General features: G+C 44.6%; 2 protein-coding genes across 4 annotated transcripts in view; one reads left to right on the forward strand and one right to left on the reverse strand.

Annotated features, from left to right (window-relative positions):
• On the reverse strand, positions 1-13,029 carry MRPS18B (mitochondrial ribosomal protein S18B). The gene is made up of 7 exons (XM_056127694.1): positions 12,892-13,029; positions 11,536-11,641; positions 11,326-11,423; positions 11,135-11,203; positions 7,087-7,153; positions 1,525-1,584; positions 1-508 (listed from the first exon to the last, which is right to left on the reverse strand). Exons 1-7 carry the CDS (start codon positions 12,967-12,969, stop codon positions 216-218), a joined length of 771 nt encoding a protein of 256 aa, XP_055983669.1. The 5' UTR covers positions 12,970-13,029; the 3' UTR covers positions 1-215.
• The window catches only part of PPP1R10 (protein phosphatase 1 regulatory subunit 10), an 18,370-nt gene continuing 11,777 nt past the window's right edge, over positions 12,281-18,873 (forward strand). Inside the window, exons 1-2 of one of the 3 annotated variants that reach the window (XM_056127672.1) lie at positions 12,281-12,407; positions 13,840-14,367. The gene's annotated coding sequence lies outside the window, so the exon portion shown is untranslated. Of the gene's footprint in view, positions 12,408-13,179; positions 13,299-13,481; positions 13,616-13,839; positions 14,368-18,873 lie in introns of those variants that run through there. The other 2 variants (XM_056127671.1, XM_056127670.1) reach the window with 2 other exon arrangements.

Raw genomic sequence — 18,873 nt, forward strand, 5'->3', positions numbered from 1 at the left:
GTGTTTATTTAGACTATTTACAACATACAGGGTCTGGGGGCTCCTACCCTTCTGCCCTCCCTCCACAGCAGATGGATTTATCCACTTCACCAACAATCTTTGCCTTTCTCTGGCCCAGCCATGCTATATGTCACAGAACGGGACTCAGTGATTCTCATTAAGGAATTCGTAGGCATCATCTAAGCCCGTTATCTTCCCTCACTTGATAGTGCCTACTAGGCACTCTGAGGGCCTGCCTGCTCAGTTGTGGAAGCTTCAGCTGGGGATGCAACGGGCACCTGTGGCATTGACTCAGGAGGGGGACCACTCTCTTCCCGGAGCTGGCCCTGATACTGCCGGCGAAGGCGGGACAGCTCTTTCTCTGGTGGCTGCTTCCAGCTGTACCACGGGTACCACGGGTCACCTGAAACCAGGGTGGGTGCTGGTGGAGTGGTACTAACAGCTCCATGAGAGTTACTGAAGTCAAGGTCCCGGGGTTCAACATGGGGAATGTGGTAATGGAGAAGACCTAGAGGATTTAAAGGGGGGAAAAAACAGGGTAAGGTTGGGGACTAGTTCAGAGTAAGATGAACAGTAAGTAAAAGAAGGAAAAGTGGAAAAAGGAGGAAGGAAGAGTACATTTTCACAGGTCATACATTTCTGCACAAAAACACCAGGCCAAGGGGGGTGGGGAAAGTGTGGGCTGACAGGGCCAGGCTCTTCCCTGCCAGGTGTACATCCTGAAGCAGGTCCATGAAGCTGCATCTGCCTACCAGTGCTTGTAGGTCACGCACAGCAGTGATTGGGGAGGGGCATGTATGCCAGTTACTGGGAGCTGGCTGCATGGAAAGTAAGTACTTTCACCCCTGTACTATCTCCCCAATTCCTTTTTTTTTCTCTCTTTTGGTCACACCCGGCGATGCTCGGGGGTTACTCCTGGCTCTACACTCAGGAATCACTCCTGGCAGTGCTCAGGGGACCATATGGGATGCTGGGAATCAAACCCAGGTTGGCCGTATGCAAGGCAAATGCCCTACCCGCTGTGCTATCGGTCCAGCCCCTTCTTTTTTTTTTTCTGCCACACCCAGCTGTATTCAGGACTTACTCCTGACTCTATGCTCGGGGATTACTCCTGTGGAGCTGGGAGATCATATGTGGTACCAGGGACCAAACCCTAGTTAGTCAATTGCTAAGGCAAGTGCCTTACCTGCTGTACTACCGCTACGCTTCCTCTAACCTTCTTCTAAGTTGTACAAAAATGTCATGGAGTACATTTACACAAAGATCCTAGGACTTAGGGATGGCATCGGAAGAAAGAATTATAAAAGAGAAAAGACCAGGAAGAGAAAACGGCAATGGCAAGGTAAGAGACCCAAGAAAGGAAACGGATAGGGGAGTAAGGAAAGACACTTGTAGGAAAACTCACTACCTTCTCAGATGGTGAGTGCATGCCTGGTATGCATTTATAGCATGTATAGCTGGTGACTAGGCCTATGTTTCCATCTCTCTACCTAATTAAAGTGCCCAGAGTCCTCTCATGCTCACCATGATCCCGGGCTTTCTGGATGGCCTGAGTCAACTTCTTGTGCTGCTTCATACAGACTCCTGTATGGAGGGGGGAAAAGGAACTCAGTGTTTCTTCTCTAAGAACAGATTAACAACAACAGCAACAACAAGAAAAAAAATCGCTTCCTAGGGAAAGCAGAAGGATGGATTTGGAAGACCTACTTCAAGCTAATTACCCCATTCCCTTGATACTTCAGGACCCTTTTGTTCAACAGATAGCCACCCCCAGTTTTTACAGGGAATGAAGACTTAGAAAGGTTTTACCACTAGACTGATGCCTTTCAGTATTAAAGGCTCCGAGTGATGAATAAAATTCAAAGGAAGTGAGTGGTTAACTAATTTTGAGTCAGACAACCCACAGAGAAAGAGTCAATGCAGAAGAAAGGAGTTCTCAGTTCAAGTAGGCAACCAAAAGTGCAGCAAAGTAGCCCTTTAGCTTTTTCAGTTTGCTCCTAAAACAACTCTTTGAAACTGACAGAACTGCACTGGTCCCTGCTGCTCCCCTAAATCATAGATTCAGAGGGCTCTGTTACCTTATCTTGCTTTACATTTTCTGTGTACATATTTCAGGCTCTGCAGGCCTTACAATCTTTGCCTCAGCTACTGAACTTTGTCATTATTGTCTGGTAACAGCTGTGGATAGTATAAAACAAATGAAACCAGATTTGGCCTATGGCCTTATTTTAGGAAATAGGTATAATCCAGTAATAAATGGATCTCATTCCCCTAGCCCTGATTATGCAGAGTCGAGAAGGATATGGAAGGAGAAGCTGATAAAACACCAAGGCAGACATGGGCTGCCAAAACGCAGAAAAACAAAAATGATTGTCTGTACTTTTAATGCTCGTACGCTGGCATCTGCTGCATCCATTGAAGACCTTATGGTACAAGCACGAAAGATCAGGTACGACATCATTGGTCTGACCGAAACGAGAAGACATCAATCCCATCATGCTGTTTTCGACACTGGAGAAGAACTGTTCCTTGGAACATGTGATAAAAGAGGCGTCGGTGGTGTCGGTATCCTTGTCAACACAAACTTAGTCACAAGCATTGATTCATTTGAATGCCTAACAACCCGAATCGGACGATTACACTTGAATAAATGTGGCTCACTACCGGCAGTTTCTATCTTTGTTGTCTACGCACCAACATCCAGTTATGGTGAAAAAGAAACTGAGAAATTCTACATGGAGCTGGAGAAATTCTATAAAGAAGATCACACCTTCTACAAGATCATTGTCGGTGATTTTAATGCCAAGATAGGACCAAGAAGATCAGTCGATGAACTCCACATCGGAACCCATGGCCTGGAATGGAACGAACAAGGTGACAGACTGTCTGAGTTCATCATGTCAACCAAAACCTTCCATGGTAACTCACAATTCCAAAAGGCTGAATCTAAACGTTGGACATGGGAGTCTCCCGATGGACGATTCCACAATGAAATAGACCACATCATATTCAATCGGCGGTTTTGCCTAACCGATGTTGCTATTGTCCCAAAATTCCAAACGGGATCAGACCACCGTCTTCTTTGTGCAAAATTCTACCTCACAGAACGAGGAGAAAAGAATGCAAGGTTTAAGAAGAAGACTCCCAGAACAACCACCAACTGGGAACTCTTTGGCTCTGTTGCAGCAACATGGGAAGATGCCGTCATTGACAACATTGATGAGGAATATGATCGAATGATTCAGCACCTCCATGATTGTGCAAGGAATGCCAAGAGAGAGATAACCACAAAAAACCGTCTTTCTTCGAACACTCTTGAACTTATTCGCCAACGTGGCGTGGCACGTGCCTCAGGCAACCACAAGCAAACGTCCGAACTGGCAAAACAGTGCAGAAAAGCCATCAAGGATGACCTCAAAAACAGGAGAGCAGCAGTACTGGTAGATGCAGCAGAAGCTGGGAAAAACATTCGTAATGCCCGCCTGTCCTTCACCAACTACAAAACCAAGATGACTGCCCTCCGACATCATGATGGATCTATCACATCTTCCAGAAGGGCAATGGAGAAGATTATTCATGAATTCTACTCAGATCTCTTTAATAGCCACATCCACTTGCCCACATACCACATACCACATGATGGATATGTCGTTCCCAATGTTCTCCCTTCCGAAATCCAACATGCCATCTCGTCGGTAAAGAAACAAAAAGCACCTGGCCCAGACAAGATCAGACCTGAACACCTGAAGAACTTACCATCAGTACTCATCAATACATTAGCTCGACTCTTCACACGCTACCTGTCTGAATGCAAGGTTCCATCCCAATGGAAAACCAGCAAGACTGTACTACTATACAAGAAAGGAGACATCCACGACATTGGCAACTATCGCCCAATCTGCCTATTGTCTGTCATCTACAAACTATTCACTCGAGTCATCCTGAATAGGATTAGCAGAACACTAGATGAAGGACAACCATGTGAACAAGCTGGATTCCGAAAAGGATTCAGTACCATCGACCATATCCACACAATAACCAAGCTCATTGAGGTATCTCGGGAGTTCAAGATGCCGCTCTGTCTAACGTTCATTGATTTAAAGAAGGCCTTTGATTCTGTTGAGACGGAAGCGGTCATGGAAGCCCTAGCCAATCAGGGCATACAAACTCAATACATCAGGATCCTTCGTGAGCTCTATTGCGGATTCACTACCAAGATCTCACCATTCTACAAAGAAGTAATCATCCATATCAAGAGAGGGGTTCGGCAGGGTGATACCATTTCACCAAAACTCTTCAGTGCCACCCTCGAGAACATCATGCGACGACTAGAATGGGAAAACATGGGAGTGAAGATAGATGGTCGGCAACTACACCACCTCCGCTTTGCTGATGACATCGTTTTAATAACACCAAACATCAGCCAAGCGGCACAAATGCTTGCGGACTTTGACCGTGAGTGTGGAAAGGTTGGACTACAGCTGAATCTTACGAAGACAATGTTTATGAGAAACAGCCTTGTTCCTGACACTCCATTCACTCTCAACGGAACCACCATCTCCGAATGCAACAGTTATATATACTTAGGTCGAGAAATCAACATGATGAATGACCTGGCACCTGAGTTACGCAGGAGGAAGAGAGCGGCTTGGAATGCCTTCAAGAGCATTGAAGAAATAACTAAAAGGACAAAGAACCTCCAACTACGAGCACATCTCTTTGATTCCACTATTCTTCCTGCATTAACATATGCCTCAGAGACCTGGACCCTACGAAAACAGGATGAGAACACTATTCGGGTCTCTCAAAGAGGAATCGAAAGAACTATGCTTGGAATATCACGATTCACTCAAATGAGAGATAGAATCCGGAGTTCTGATCTTCGTCAACGCTCAAGAATCAGAGACGCTGTCTCATTTGCCAAGACATCAAAAATCAGATGGGCTGGACATGTAATGAGGTTTACAGACAACCGCTGGACTAGAGCCATTACTGATTGGATTCCACGAGACATCAAAAGATCACGTGGACGCCCACCTATAAGATGGTCAGACTTCTTCGTCAAGACCCTAAATGATCGGTTTGAGGCTCTACATGTTCCTAAAACGAACAGATACCATTGGGCTACGCTAGCACGCAACCGGGATGAACGGAGACGTTACTGGCACCCGCTCGAATAAATCGATGAATAACGGGGATTAAGTGATTAAGTGAAGTGATGAAGGTATAATCTTAAATTGTTAAGCTTACAATTCTATACTCAGGAAATCCAACTAAGAGTATAAAAAGAACGTGTCATATTTATGAGAAAGCCTTTTGTAAAAGGTTTGTGAAAATGAAGAGATCCTATAGAAAGAAATTAAGTCACCATATCTTTTTTTATTTTGTTTTTTGGTTCCCATCCAGTGGTATTCAGGGTTTACTTCTGGCTCTGTGCTCAGGAATCTCCCCTGGTGGGGCTTGTGTGACCATATGTCGTGCCAGAGATCAAACATGGGTCAGTCGTGTACTAGGCAAGAGCCTTACCTACTATACGGTCATCACTCAGGCCCAAGGCCTTAGAGAATGAAAGCATACAATCCCTATTCATCCACAGGGATGGCTCCACGAATACCTTCTGAAGTTCAAAGGGGTAGGTACATATTTTGCATGCCAGAGGATTCAGCAGTGTATGTGATAATGGGGACTAAACTTGGGTCAACCATGAGCAAGGCAAGTGCCCTACCTGGTGCCAGCCCCTATCTTTTAGGAGCTTTATTTATTGTAGGATAACAATGGTTTGTCCTTTCTCCCTTGCCACAGGGAGCTTAGGTTTATCGATTATACCCATCACAGTGCTCTCATTCCTTTGTTTATCTGTAAACTCTTCTCTTTGCTCTCCTCCCCAACCAGTTAATCACCTTTTCCCCCTAATCAGATTCTGTTAAGTTGTAAGGTCAGATCCTTCTATGTATACTGAACTTGTAAGTTATATATTGCTTCTCTCCATTTTTTGCATTTTACCTTAAAACAATGTACTTTTTGTATGGACACAGAAAGACAGTTAATATTGTGCTTTTGTAACTTGGGAGTTAATTGACTCTGAATAATATTCACTCCCGGACATCTGCTTCCTCGATTTAAGCCTCAGTTGCCCTTAGTTCCTAGCACCTCAAAAGCAGGGTCCCAACAAGGGACTGAATGGACCCAGGGCAAGCTGTGAACTACCCTGGCACCAAAATGGTCCAGGCCAAAGCACCACATTACTCAGCTATAAGTCAAGAGCATGGTCATGATCCAAAAGAGGTAACTGAATAAGGACCCTGCTGGGGTTAGGGAGACTAACCTGGCCTGAGGACTGTAACCTGGAATATATAGTGAGATATCATCAGGAAGAACCAAACTTTAAGCTTGATATATCTCTTACTGTGCTCATACAAAATAACATTGCTAGAAATATTAGAAGTAAATTTACTACAACTATTTAAGTGGATTATTAGCTGGGAAAGAAGAAAGCAACACACCCTGAATGGAATCCCGCACTTGAGTGGATCTCCTAGTAATCTGGAGTAAGCTCCTTAAATGAGATTTTGTCCTTGAGTTAATCTCTGGAGGAATGCCCTTACTTCTCTTTCTTGATTTGTTAATGTTCAACCCCACCTTCGTATCCCCACCCTATAGGATTTCTATATAAATGAGGCTGCCAAGAGTGGGCTGGGGGATCTGGAGAGAAGCAGGAGAATCAGAGGAGAATGGAGAAGAGATTGGAATAAACTGCAATTGATACTGACCAGCTGGCCTTGTTCCTTCCTTCCCATCGCCATCAGCCTCCCCGGGGTGGGGGAAGCAGAGACCACCGAACCTCATGAGTGGCAAGAGAGACAGAGCTCTGCCCTTTAGTAAATACACAATTTATATTGGTACTTGCACAAATCTTTTGCCCACATGTAATTGTTTTAGCTTGTGAACATCCCCATTAAGTGGGTATTTCCAAAATTTGAATCACTTGTTATGCCACGAGAAGTCACCAGATACCTATAGTCTGACTGCATAAAGAAGCGCCCCAAAGGAATGCCATTCAGGTGGTGAAAGGGATGACGGGCTAACCTGTGTAAGGAGCATGGAAGATGATGCCAGTGTGAGCGCAGACAAACTGTTCCAAGAGCTTCACATTCTGCAGAGACAGTTGAGAGCCATAAGATTTTTTACGTATTTGTTTTTTTGCTTTAGGCCTCACCTGTTGGTTTTTTGGGATGACTTCTGGAGGGGTCGGGGACTATAAGCAGTGGTGCTGGGAACTGAACCTGGGTGGTTGTGTGCAAGGCAAGCACTTTACCTGCTGTACCATCACTCAGGTCAAGACCAAGAGCTGAGCATATACTCTGCATTTCAGAGGACTCAGCAATCTCACGGTGTCCCTAGGACGGAACCTAAGCACAATGGCCTGAGCATCCCTGGGTGTGGCCTCCAAACAAAAACCAAACAAACTTCAGGAAACTCTTTCAACTTCCCAGTCTTTTAACCATTTCACATGCACATCCTACAATTTGTTCAAGGGGACTCACACATAACTGTCAATTGTGTAAGTCAGGGTTGTTGGTTTTTTTTTTTAATTTTTATTAGTGAAACACTGTAAGTCAGGTCTTAAAGTGAGGCTGTCACGCAAAAAAGTTGGCTGGGCGATATACGGTGGGTAAGGTGATTGTCTTGCACCACAGCAAAGTCAAGTTCAATCCCAGCATCTTAGACAGTACCCCAGGCACCACCAGAAGTGATTCCTTGCAGAAATAACCTCTAATCATTGCTGGGTGTGACCCAAAAGAGAAACAAAAACAAACAAAACTTGGGAACAATCAGCTGGCAATACCTGAAACCATCCATAAGATACAATGTATATTATAAAGTAGCACTGAACTGGCCTCCTGTTGTTCATCAATTTGCTCCATCTGGCACCAGTAACATCTCCATTGTGAGACTTGTTACAATTTTTGGTATATTGAATAGGCCAAGGGGAGCTTATCAGGCTCTGCCATGCGGCGGGATACTCTCAGTACCTTGCCAGGCTCTCCGAGAAGAGGATGAAGGAATCGAACCCAGGTCGGCCGCATGCAAGGCAAATGCCCTACCCACTGTGTTATCACTCCAGTCAAATTATAATGTATACATGTAAATAAATTTTAACGGATTATTTAATAAATTACATTCAAAATAAATTTTAACAAGATTATTTAACAAGTTACATTCAAACTAAATATAAATTTTAATAAATATCATGATAGTATATGGGGCTGGAGCGATAGCAGAGCGGTAGGGCGTTTGCCTTGCACGCAGCCAGTCTGGCAGAGCTGGGTTCGATTCCTCCACCCCTCTTGGAGAGCCCGGAAAGCTACCAAGAGTATCTCGCCTGCACGGCAAAGCCTGGCAAGCTACCCGTGACGTATTCAATATGCCAAACACAGTAAGAACAAGTCTTAAAATGGAGACGTTACTGGGTCCGCTCGAGCAAATCGATGAACAACGGGAGGACATTTTGTTTGTTTGGGTCACATCCGGCTGTGCTCAAGGATTATGATACTGGGACAACAGGTGGTGCTAGGGATTGAATCCAAGTCAGCTGTGTACAAGGCAAGCCGACTCATTCCCAATTAAAAAAAATTTAGGAGTTTTTGGACCACACTCAACAGTGCTCAGGGCATCATGTGGTTCCAGGTATCAAACCTGGGCTTCGGGGCTGGAGCAATAGCACAGCGGATAGGGTCTTTGCCTTGTACGTGGTCGACCCGGGTTCGATTCCAAGCATCCCACATGGTCCCCCGAACACCACCAGGTGTGATTCCTGAGTGCAGAGCCAGGAGTAACCCCTTTGCATCCTCTGGGTATGACCCGCAAAAGCAAAAAAAAAAAAAAAAAACCCTGGGCTTCCTGCATGCAAAGTATGCACTCAGCTGATTATGACTCTCTCCAGCCCTATAAAATCAACTTTAAAGCATATTATGTAGAATTACTCAGCCAGGAGGTTAATCACAGGAAGTAAGACTCCCAAGGAAAAATATAGGCACACTGCAATATGAAGTTGCAGGCAGAATCATCTGCATTATTCAATCTGTGAAAATGAGTAATTACAGATAATCTCTCCCTCTCCTTTGGTTATATATTAATTACTAACTGCATAAACTGGGTTATAATTTTTTTGTTTCAACATATAGACAACTAGTGGTCTTCAGGAGCTCCTCTCTCTCTCTCCCCAACAGAAAGTAGTTGTAATTAAAAATTATGTATTGTTTTGTTGTTGTTCTTTTTGGGTCACACCTGGTATTGTTCGGGGCTTATTCTTGGCTCTGCAGTTCAGGGATTATTTCTGTATGGGCTTGGGAACTATATGGGGTGCTAGGGATTAAACCCAGATTAGCCACCTGCAAGGTGCCATACCCTCGGTACTATCTCTCCAGTTAATTCCTTTAAAACTAATGTTCAAGGGGGCCCTGGAGCAATGAGACATCCCATTCAACAATACCAAAATGCCCTCCGACTTCTCTGATGCCCACCAGCCAGCCATTCAGCTTTTGCTCTAAGATAATTATCTTCAACAGCTGGAGCAATAGTACGTAAATCCTGAGCACAGCCAGGTGTGGCCTTAAAACAAAACATAATAGTAAAAATAATACCGTTAAGCAAGTTCAGAAAAGCACTTTTCCAGTACCGTTTAAAAACTTTTGGCTTTTAGGCCACACACAGCAGTGCTCAGAGGGCACTTAGGGAAACTAAGTGGTGCTGGGTCAAACCTGGGCCTCTTAAAATCTATATGCACTTCATTCCACTCAGCTATAGCTAAACTAAAAAAGTTTTAAAATTATTATTATTATTGTTTTTGGCTTTTTGGCTCACACCTGGTGATGCACAGGGCTTACTCCTGGCTCTGCACTCAGGAATTATCCCTGGCAGTATTCAGGGGACCATATGGGATGCTGGGAATCAAACCTGGGTTGGCTGCATGCAAGGCAAATGCCCTACCCGCTGTGCTATTGCTCCAGCCCCTAGTTTTAAAATTATTTAACAAGCAAGTCCTATCCTTATAACAAGAAAGACTCTGAAAATATTATTAAATTCTACCTTCTTTTCAGTTTGGGATTGAATCTAGGGTCTCACATATGCAAAGCAAGTGCTCTACCACTAAACTAATTCCCAGCCCCTGAAACTTTGTATCCTAATTATGCATTTGTCCTAAATCCCAAACCATAGACTGCCACCAAAGAATGTAACGTTAGTATAACAACAAATTAGAGTCAGAAAAAAAATCTGCCCCACATTTTCTTTGAGGGGTAGGTGGATGGGTGGTTTGAAACACACCCAGTAGTGCTCAGTGGTTACTCCTGGCTCTGTACTCAGGAATTATTCCTAGAGGGGGGTCAAGGGACCATATAGGATGCTGGGGTTCAAACGCCAGTCAGCCAGGAGGAAGGCAAACACCCTACCCTTTGTATTACATCGCTAGCCCCCAATCCTATTTCCTAATAATTATGATGGATATAAATGAAACTCTGTGTGGTTTTCTCCCATTAGAAATATGTATTTTCCACATCTACCAATTTAAATTGTAACTTTCAGGGCTGGACAAGATAGTACACTGGTTCAGTTATTTGCATGGCAAACAGAGCTCCTGGGTTCAATTGCGAGCACCACATATAACTCCCAGAGCACAGCCAAGAGTGATTTCTCAGAGAGGCAAGAGCAAACCCTGAACACAGCTAGGTATGGAGGGGGTGGGGAACCACTTTGTAACTTTCCAGGTAAAGTATACAACATCTTCAGAGGACTGGGGCAATTGTAAATTGTACAGCAGTAGGGTGTTTGCCTTGCACAGAACCAACCTGAATTCAAATTTTGGCATCGATTACAATCCCATAAGCACCATGAGGAGTGATCCCTGAGTACAGTCAGGAGTTCTAAGCACTACTGGGAGTGCCCCCCCCCCATAAAATCCCACAAACAACAAAATTTAAAATAAAACAAAACATCTTCATATAATTGAAAACAGAAGTCTAAAGACCAGTAGGAGGAATTCTGTTCTATTGCCAAATCAATACAAAATGGAGCACAGGACACTAAGATATGAGTAAGCATAGGGGCATCAAAAGTAATCTGACATTGGCCTTACCCTAAAGTCCACATGCAGCTTATGATCCCGGCAGATGGGGCAGGGGTTCCCAGCAATCTTATTCCTTCTCTGTAAAAAGAAGCTGGCAGGTGAGTATGCTCAAAGCTGTTGGAAAATAAAGGCTGCCACTTGACACTATGGTCTCAAACCCCACTCCATACCCCATCTATGTGTCATCCTCAGAAACTCACAATACACATCTTTCTGGTCCTCTGTTGAGGTAGCCCGCCTTTGTGGTTGCGTCGGTAGTCTGCCCAGACTGGATTAGAGCCATAGCGGCTCTGGTATTCTGAAGGGAAAGATCACGGAAATTATTCCTGAATGGAGATGGAGGCGGTGGCATCTATGTCCATTTATCTGAGACTCCACTAATGGACCTCCCTGTTCCCATGAATAGGTACCTTCTGAATCCAGGTATTTCCAAGGTTCATCTTGATAAGGGGAAATGGGAACCTGAGGCGTATCTTCCTCAGGGGGCGCTTTGGTACAGAGATTTTTGTGGGTAACCTATAAGATAAAGAGTGAAGATCAGGAAAAGAACAGGTCATTCTGCTACTCACATTATGGAGAGAAGGGGAATGCACAGCCATCAGTTTATGGAACGTGGCAGAAATATCTAGGGGATGGTAGTATTTCTGAGTTAAACTGACACCTGTCACTCTCCCTATCTCCAGCTGCATTCTGAAAGAGAAGGTAATGTCAGGGAACAACTAAGATAGGGGACAGGATGGCAGCTTTATAAAAAAGATAACGTAAAAACCTTTAGGATAGGAACTGATTCGAGGAAGGAAAACAAAGGATGGGCCAGAGTAATAGTACTGCGGGTAGGGTGCTCGCCTTTACACTGCCAACAGGGATTCAATCCACGGCACCCACATGGTCCTCGAAGCACAGCCCAGAGTGATCCCTGAGCACAAAGCCAGGAAATAAGCTCTGTGCACCGCCAGGGGTGACTCAGAAAACCAAGCAACCAATCAAAAAACAAGAGGAAGAGGATGAGCAGAGCTGGGACCCATAGGGCAGATGAGAAGACAATCCATACCCCAGCGCTGAGTTGCTTAGTTTTTACAGAGTTGAAGGTCAACATTCCACAGGGCAGAACAAACAAGTCCTAACGCTAGCTTTAAAGCTACCAGGTCTGTTATTAACTAGATAGTGACCCCTGGCACCACGCCTTAGTCCCAGTTTAGGGAGTGGCAGCTGAGCAAGCCTTTCAACTCACCGTGACCCACACCAAGAAACTGCCCTGTCCTACCAAGAACTTCCGAGAGAGGTGAGTACGTGAGGCTGGTGTGAAACCTCAATCCAAATGCCTTAAACTCTTAGGCAAGCTCTTATAAAAGCGACTTCGTGAGAGTAAGAGAGCTGAGAAAACTGGCCCCAGGTTGTGAGAACGTATCCTGGGTTTTCTTGGGAGAGAGCCGGACTGGTACAGGCACCCAAAGACACTCAAAGCCTCATCGGTTAAGAAACCTCCAGCACAGCTAAATGTGCGTGATCAAAGGGTTCATTCTTTTACCGATTTATTTTAGCTGTGATAATAACATGGGAAGGTGACACCTGACCCTGTAACTGCGCGGCATTAGAAACTGAACACAGCAGTAAGGAGGGTAAGAAGGGACAGGGTAATGCCCAAAGTAGTCTAGCAGAAGGAGGAATCGGTGTTTGCAAAGTTCCTGGATTCCAGCAGTGGAGCGTCAACCTAAAGAAGGTGTAACAGAGATAGGGCTGTGCAAAACTGTGCTCCCAGGAGTTACCTGAACTCCGAAGGTACCTCTGAAGGGCGAAACGATAGAAAGGCGCCTCAGCAGCGTACTCAATATGGGGGCCGCCATCTTGACGCACGCGCAAAGAGGTTCGGTCGGCAACGCGACTACGCATGCTCCGGGACACTGGCTCGGGTAGGGCCGGGGACAAGCCCGCAGTGCGGAAGGCGGTGGCGCAGTTGCGTCAGGACGGAAGCGTGAAGGGGGCGGGGCTAAGGACCGAAATTAATTTTAACTGCGTCACAATCGAATTCGGCCTCAAAATTGCATTTCTGCGGAGCCAGCCACTACAACTTTTAGATCGCATACGTAGAATTTATCTTTTAAGCAATTCCAAAGGCGGTTTTAATCGCGGTCTTCCCAGTGCGCATGCGCCGGCCCAGTTCTACCAACCAAGGGTGAGCAATGTTCTCGAGGGCGGAAGTGGTGCAAGAAAAGAAAAGGGCGGTGCTAGGCGATCAGGTCACGCGCACGCGGGTGGGGGTAGCAGGAAGAAGGCGGAAGAAGGTGCATGGGGAAGGGGCTAAGCCAAGGTGGAGCAAGGATAGCCAATCAGTGGGCGAGTTGTCTTTCGGGTTGACCAATGAATTCACGCCTCGCGCACAATGTCGCGCGACGAGGGCGTTTCACTAGCACGTTTGGGCGCGTTGGGCGGCGTCTGCATATAAAAGACACCGCCCGAGCAGGCGTCCGCCATTCTGGGGTTCGTTTAAAGGTAAGTTTCGGTGTTTTGTCGGTTAGGGGGCAGGTTTTTGCTGATCGTTTTATACTGGGGAGAGGGTTTAGACGCGCGTTCAGCTAAGAGCCACGGTGTACGTAAAGCGGCAGCGTTTGGGACGGGGCGTGGTGGTATTTGGGGCCAGCAGAGATGGCATTTGGGGCGTTTAAAAACAACCCGTACTGATTGTATCTTTCTCCTTTGTGTTCCTTCCATCCCAGGTTTGAATTTTCTCGGAGAAAGACAGGCCGGCCACAAGGAAAAAGAAACGAGCCGCAGCGTCATCTAAGCCCTTGAAAGGATCCAGAGAGGGGGGAAAGGGAAAACAGCAGCCACCAGCCCAACCACTTGTGTCTTCTATCCCTTCCTCTACCTGTCTTGCCCACCCCACCAGCCCACGCTGCTTGGGACTTGAAATCTCTGGCCGAAGGACCGTCACCACATAACTGCAAAAATAATCAACCACCTCCCTTCCCAAACCCCACCCAAACCCACTCATCCAGCGTTTACTTTTTTGAATCCACTCAACTTTTTTTCTGCGATCCCCCCTCCCTAAACGGAGTTGGGTGGGGGGGGAATATGAATACTGAATTGGCCTTGATTTTTTTAAGAGACTTTTTGATCCAATGAGGCCCCCCAAATAATTGAGTTTTGGGTCCTGGTTGGTTGTTTGATTTTTTTTCTCCAAAATTTTAACCCCCTTACCCCCCCCTGAGCCCGAGGTGCTGACGTCGCAAAAAAATTGGATAGTAAGTGTCGAATTTTCAAAAACCAGCCTTGCAACAAGAAATCAACGTTTCCCGTTGTGAAACCAAAACTATGAGAGGAAGAATGAGACCATAGAACTGGAGAAAGGACCAAGCCGGTCACTTAATCTCCATTAAAAAGGGCCTTTGGTTTAAACAGTCTTGTTCCTTTCCCCTGCCACCTGCCTCTTCCCTGCCCCGCTGCAGGCAAGGAGAGGGTGGCGGGATGGGCTGCAAGTGAGGATTTTGACGGTTAACCCTTGGTAATCCAGCCAATTTCCAGACTGCCAAAGCCATAAGTGTTTGCTTTATATAAAGAGGAATGGTTCACTTCCTCTCGTTAGCTGCAGTCTTCAAAAGGGTTAATGAGCTCACATACAAAAGATGGTGGATCTTGTGGCCCAAAAGTCCCACTTCTTTGTGTGTGAGACAAGCAGGGCGCCTTTCAATTTGCCAGATTAATAAGCAATCTGTACATAAAGATTGCAGGGTAAGGAGATGGGCAAAAAAAAATAGTTGGCTATGACTTTAAATGATTGTTAAATCCTCTCAATTTTAATGTATTTGCTTGGGATATATTTGTGCGGTTAAAATAGGTGGCAATCTAGGAATAAAGATTGCAAGACACGTTAGGACAAACTATAATCTTAGTGCCAATAGTACATACAAAATAGTCGGGAGGTGAATGTCTTGTAATTGTTGCAGGTTGCGTAGCTTATTTATAAGCAAACTTTTAACATTTTAACTTTATACTTTCTGGGTGGGGGAAGCCAGTTTAGTCGAGGGTGGAAAGGTGGTGAAATGTGAAGTCCAGGAGTATAATTTTTTAAAGCCATTTAGTGCAATTGAAATGTTAGCTTTCTAAAAGATTTGTGTCGTTAAAAGGAATTTTTTTCTTCCCTGCTACAATATGGCGACTTTCTTTGTCCTTTTGTCTTCCCAAGCGGCGTTGCAGGTTGTGTCTTGACCCATTTTTCTCCTGTCCTCCCTCCTCAACCCTATTTGTCGAGAGGGGTCCAAATCCTCCCCCTTTCCATTTAGCGGTAGGATGGGGGGAGGGCGGGGTGGTCGATGGTAGCGTATTGAACCTCAATTGCAAATTCAATTCTTCCCAGCAGAAAATTGTTTTCTAATATTTTAATTGCTTTTTATTTTCACAACGTTCTTAATGGGCTCATAAGATGAAAAGCTTTTCCGGGAGGGTGGGTCTATTTTTTGATTTTCCTTTAAAAAAAAGTTATTTAATGCAACTCTCTACAGCGGAGCCGGGATAGCTTTTTTCAAGTTTTCCTCTTCTCCATTACAAAATGGCGTCCCTGCTTCTTTGTTGTTTTTTTTTTTTCCTTTCTGCCATGCAGTGCTTAGGGCCGCCCTAGAAACTTGGTCCAGGGGGAGGAGCAGCCTGGGAAGGTGATGTAATCGGCTTGCTGACTTCTCTCCGCCCTCTTGAAACTCCGCCCCTGAGCAGATGCCTCCTGGAATCGCTGTGCACGCTGCTTGTAGACAGGAAAAAACATTTGCCTTGTTTTCTTTAGAAGATTATCTTTTCTAGGCCTTTAAAAAAAAAAAACTCACAGGAAGTAGGTCTTGAAGCTCTCTCCTTGGGCAGCGGTACTTCGGTACTTTTTATATTTTAGTTAGGACATTGCTTTCGTGTCACCTCTCATCACAACTGCTTGGAAATTTTCCCCTTCTTCAGTTGCCCGGGCGGGGAAGTCAGTTAAATCAACTATTTAAGATCGGGAGGCTTTGGGATGGGGCGTGTGTGTGTGTGTGTGTGTGAGTGTTATATGTATATGTGTGTTGGGTGATAACTGGGCAGACCCTAGAACTTGTGTGGAAGGATAGTAGATAATGGGGGGTCTAAGGACACCAAAATGTGTCAGTTCTCAGGATCCAGCCCCCGGGGCTTCCTGCGTTTGTTCACTTTGTATAATGAGAATCTGGACCAGGGTGAATATTTTAGTGTTTTTCTTCTAAGTCACCCTGATTCCCACCTCTGGGCTGGGGATAAACGCTTTGTGTTCAGTGCTGTATCACGTTCTCCAGTTGCTTAGCTCCTGTACATTGGTACTGGGATGAGAAGTGAATCTTTAGGAAAGGAGGCGGCAGTTGTAAACTCAAGGCAGGGGGAATCAAGCTACGGTTTCTGGTAAGCAAAACCTTTCTGGTATAACATTTCACAACCTTCATTTCTTTTATCCAAAGGGACACCGTTTTGAATTCCTTTTTTTCCTTATCTTCTAAAAAAAGAACTCCTTAAATACGTTAAGGGAAAAATAATGTGCTCTTCATTTTTCAACTTGTGCAGTACTGTAGCAGCTGGTGCATGTTTGGAAGCCATGCCCTATCTGAGGGGGGTTTGGGGGTCCTGTCCCTTTCTTCCAACCTTTTCAAAGTCAAATCTTTATCAGCCTCTATACTTTTCATTTTTCTCAAAGTCCTTTCCTGAAGCTTGGAGATCCTAGGCAGAATTCGCAGCCCATTTCGTACGACTGTCCTGTGGTGATGAAATTTTCTACTGGGTATGGGTTCTCAAATTCAATTTCTGGAGTGGATGGGAGGGCCTCTTCCACGTGACTATTGACCACAAGTTTTTTATCTTTCAAGCAGTTTGCCATGTCTACAGCATACCTCCTGTGGGAGCTGAACATTCTACCCACTCAGATTCCTGATCTCTAGTGAGCAGGAGATTATTAAAAGAAGATCTTCCTAAACATGGGACATGGGAAACAGTCTTCTAGGGAAACCAGATCCATCCAGAGAACATCGGAGACCTGATCCTTGTAGTTTGACCAGAGCACTATTCTGAGATCCTTTGCTGTTAGGGGGAAAGGGAGAATAATTTTACATTATTACTAGGCATTATAAGCTTTTGGGAAAATTGTACCAGCTTTTCAAAATACAGGTACTAAGGAAAGAGGTATACAATCTTGTGGGTCACTTGAGACAGAATTCAGTCCACTACTGAGTCACATCAAGGAAATGCCTCAAACACCAAAGAAAGGAAAGGGATATATGGAGTTAAGTAAAAAATATTTGTTTCAGGAAGTTTGCCTTTACGTGAAGGTGAACTTGAACTTCCTCCTTTAGTAAAAGTGTTGCGGTTAATTTTAAGGAGCCCTTGTATAGACTTTTTATCCTAAACGTTTGGTTTGGGTGCTAGGTATAGACTAAATAACTTGACTCAAGCTAAGTGTTTTTCACTGCATTTAATTAGCTGGAAATAAAACTCATTTTGGAGGCAGGAATCTGTCACTTAAGGGCTACTATTACGTGATAAGGGGAGAAAGTTCCCCAGTACCTTTTTTCATTAATACACGGATCTGCCTGCAACAGTCTCTATAAGGAAAGCACAGTTTAGAATAAGGTAGATTAGGCCAGGGATTGCTTTTCCTTGGTATGTCCTGCTTTCAAGAGCATTAAAATATATCATGCCCTGGATTATATTTGGTTCCAGAAAGCTTCCTGAGGCTTTCCTTCCAGGCTCCAGGTATAAGTAGGTAATGTATGACACTTGGCCACGGCTCCTCCCCAGGTCATTACAGTTTGCTCCTGTGAACTTGACCTCTATTCCTTTCCACTTGAGTGCCTTGGAATTTCTTTCAAAACTTAATTGAAAGGAAATCAGGTTGTAAGAGTCTTGGGGTTCTTGATTTTAAATGGAAAATTGTCTGGAGGAAAGCCATCATGAAAAAAAATCACACCAGATGGTGCTTGTCTGACATTTAAATTTTCTTAATTATAATTATTTCTAAACTATAATAGTTGAAGATGAGTAATATTTCTGCTTTGTCTCTTAGCTTCCCTTGACAAATTTTATCATTGCTTGTATAAATAGAAATTGAAAATTTCCTGGGTTCCATTCCTAGCAGAATGCACTTGAAAATAACTTGGCTATGTCCTCATTAGCCTCTTTCTAAAGATGGTTATTTTTTGTCTCCCACCCTCTTAAGGAAAGGAACATTTGGAGTGCAGGTGACTTCGTTTGCAAAGGTAGCTGAGGGCAGGCAGACCCTTAGCTGGTCATTCTGAGTCTGACTCATTAGTTTTATTTAGGGGGCCTTGATCTGAAGTGATATGACTTTAATTGAAGGCTTTCTGTCAACTTTTTTTTATTTTGGTTGCTGATGATTTTGTATTTGGATTTATAGTCTTAGTGAAAAAATTCCTTTTTCCCCATGTCTCAGTAAGAATCTCTACATGTCAGTTGATTTGACACTATGGACTTCTCAACTCACCTAGATTCTACTTTTTTCCCTCTGACCTTCCATCCTATTTGTCCCTAAGGAGGTTCCAGGGCAGCTGCAACAAAGCTAACTCAGATTTGCCCACCACAACTCACTCTGAACTTGACTTGAGCCATACACTCTGCCCAGAGGTGGTTAGGCTACCTGTGACTGTCTTGGTTATTAAACTCTCTATTTAGAAATTCATTGACTTTTGGTTAGTCTAGGCCATTGGGGGGGGGGGGGGGGAGACAGACAGTTTATGACAATCCTGATCGCT

The sequence above is a fragment of the Sorex fumeus genome, unplaced genomic scaffold (assembly GCF_029834395.1).
Source record: "Sorex fumeus unplaced genomic scaffold, SorFum_2.1 ptg000063l, whole genome shotgun sequence".
Classification (NCBI taxonomy): Eukaryota; Metazoa; Chordata; class Mammalia; order Eulipotyphla; family Soricidae; genus Sorex; species Sorex fumeus.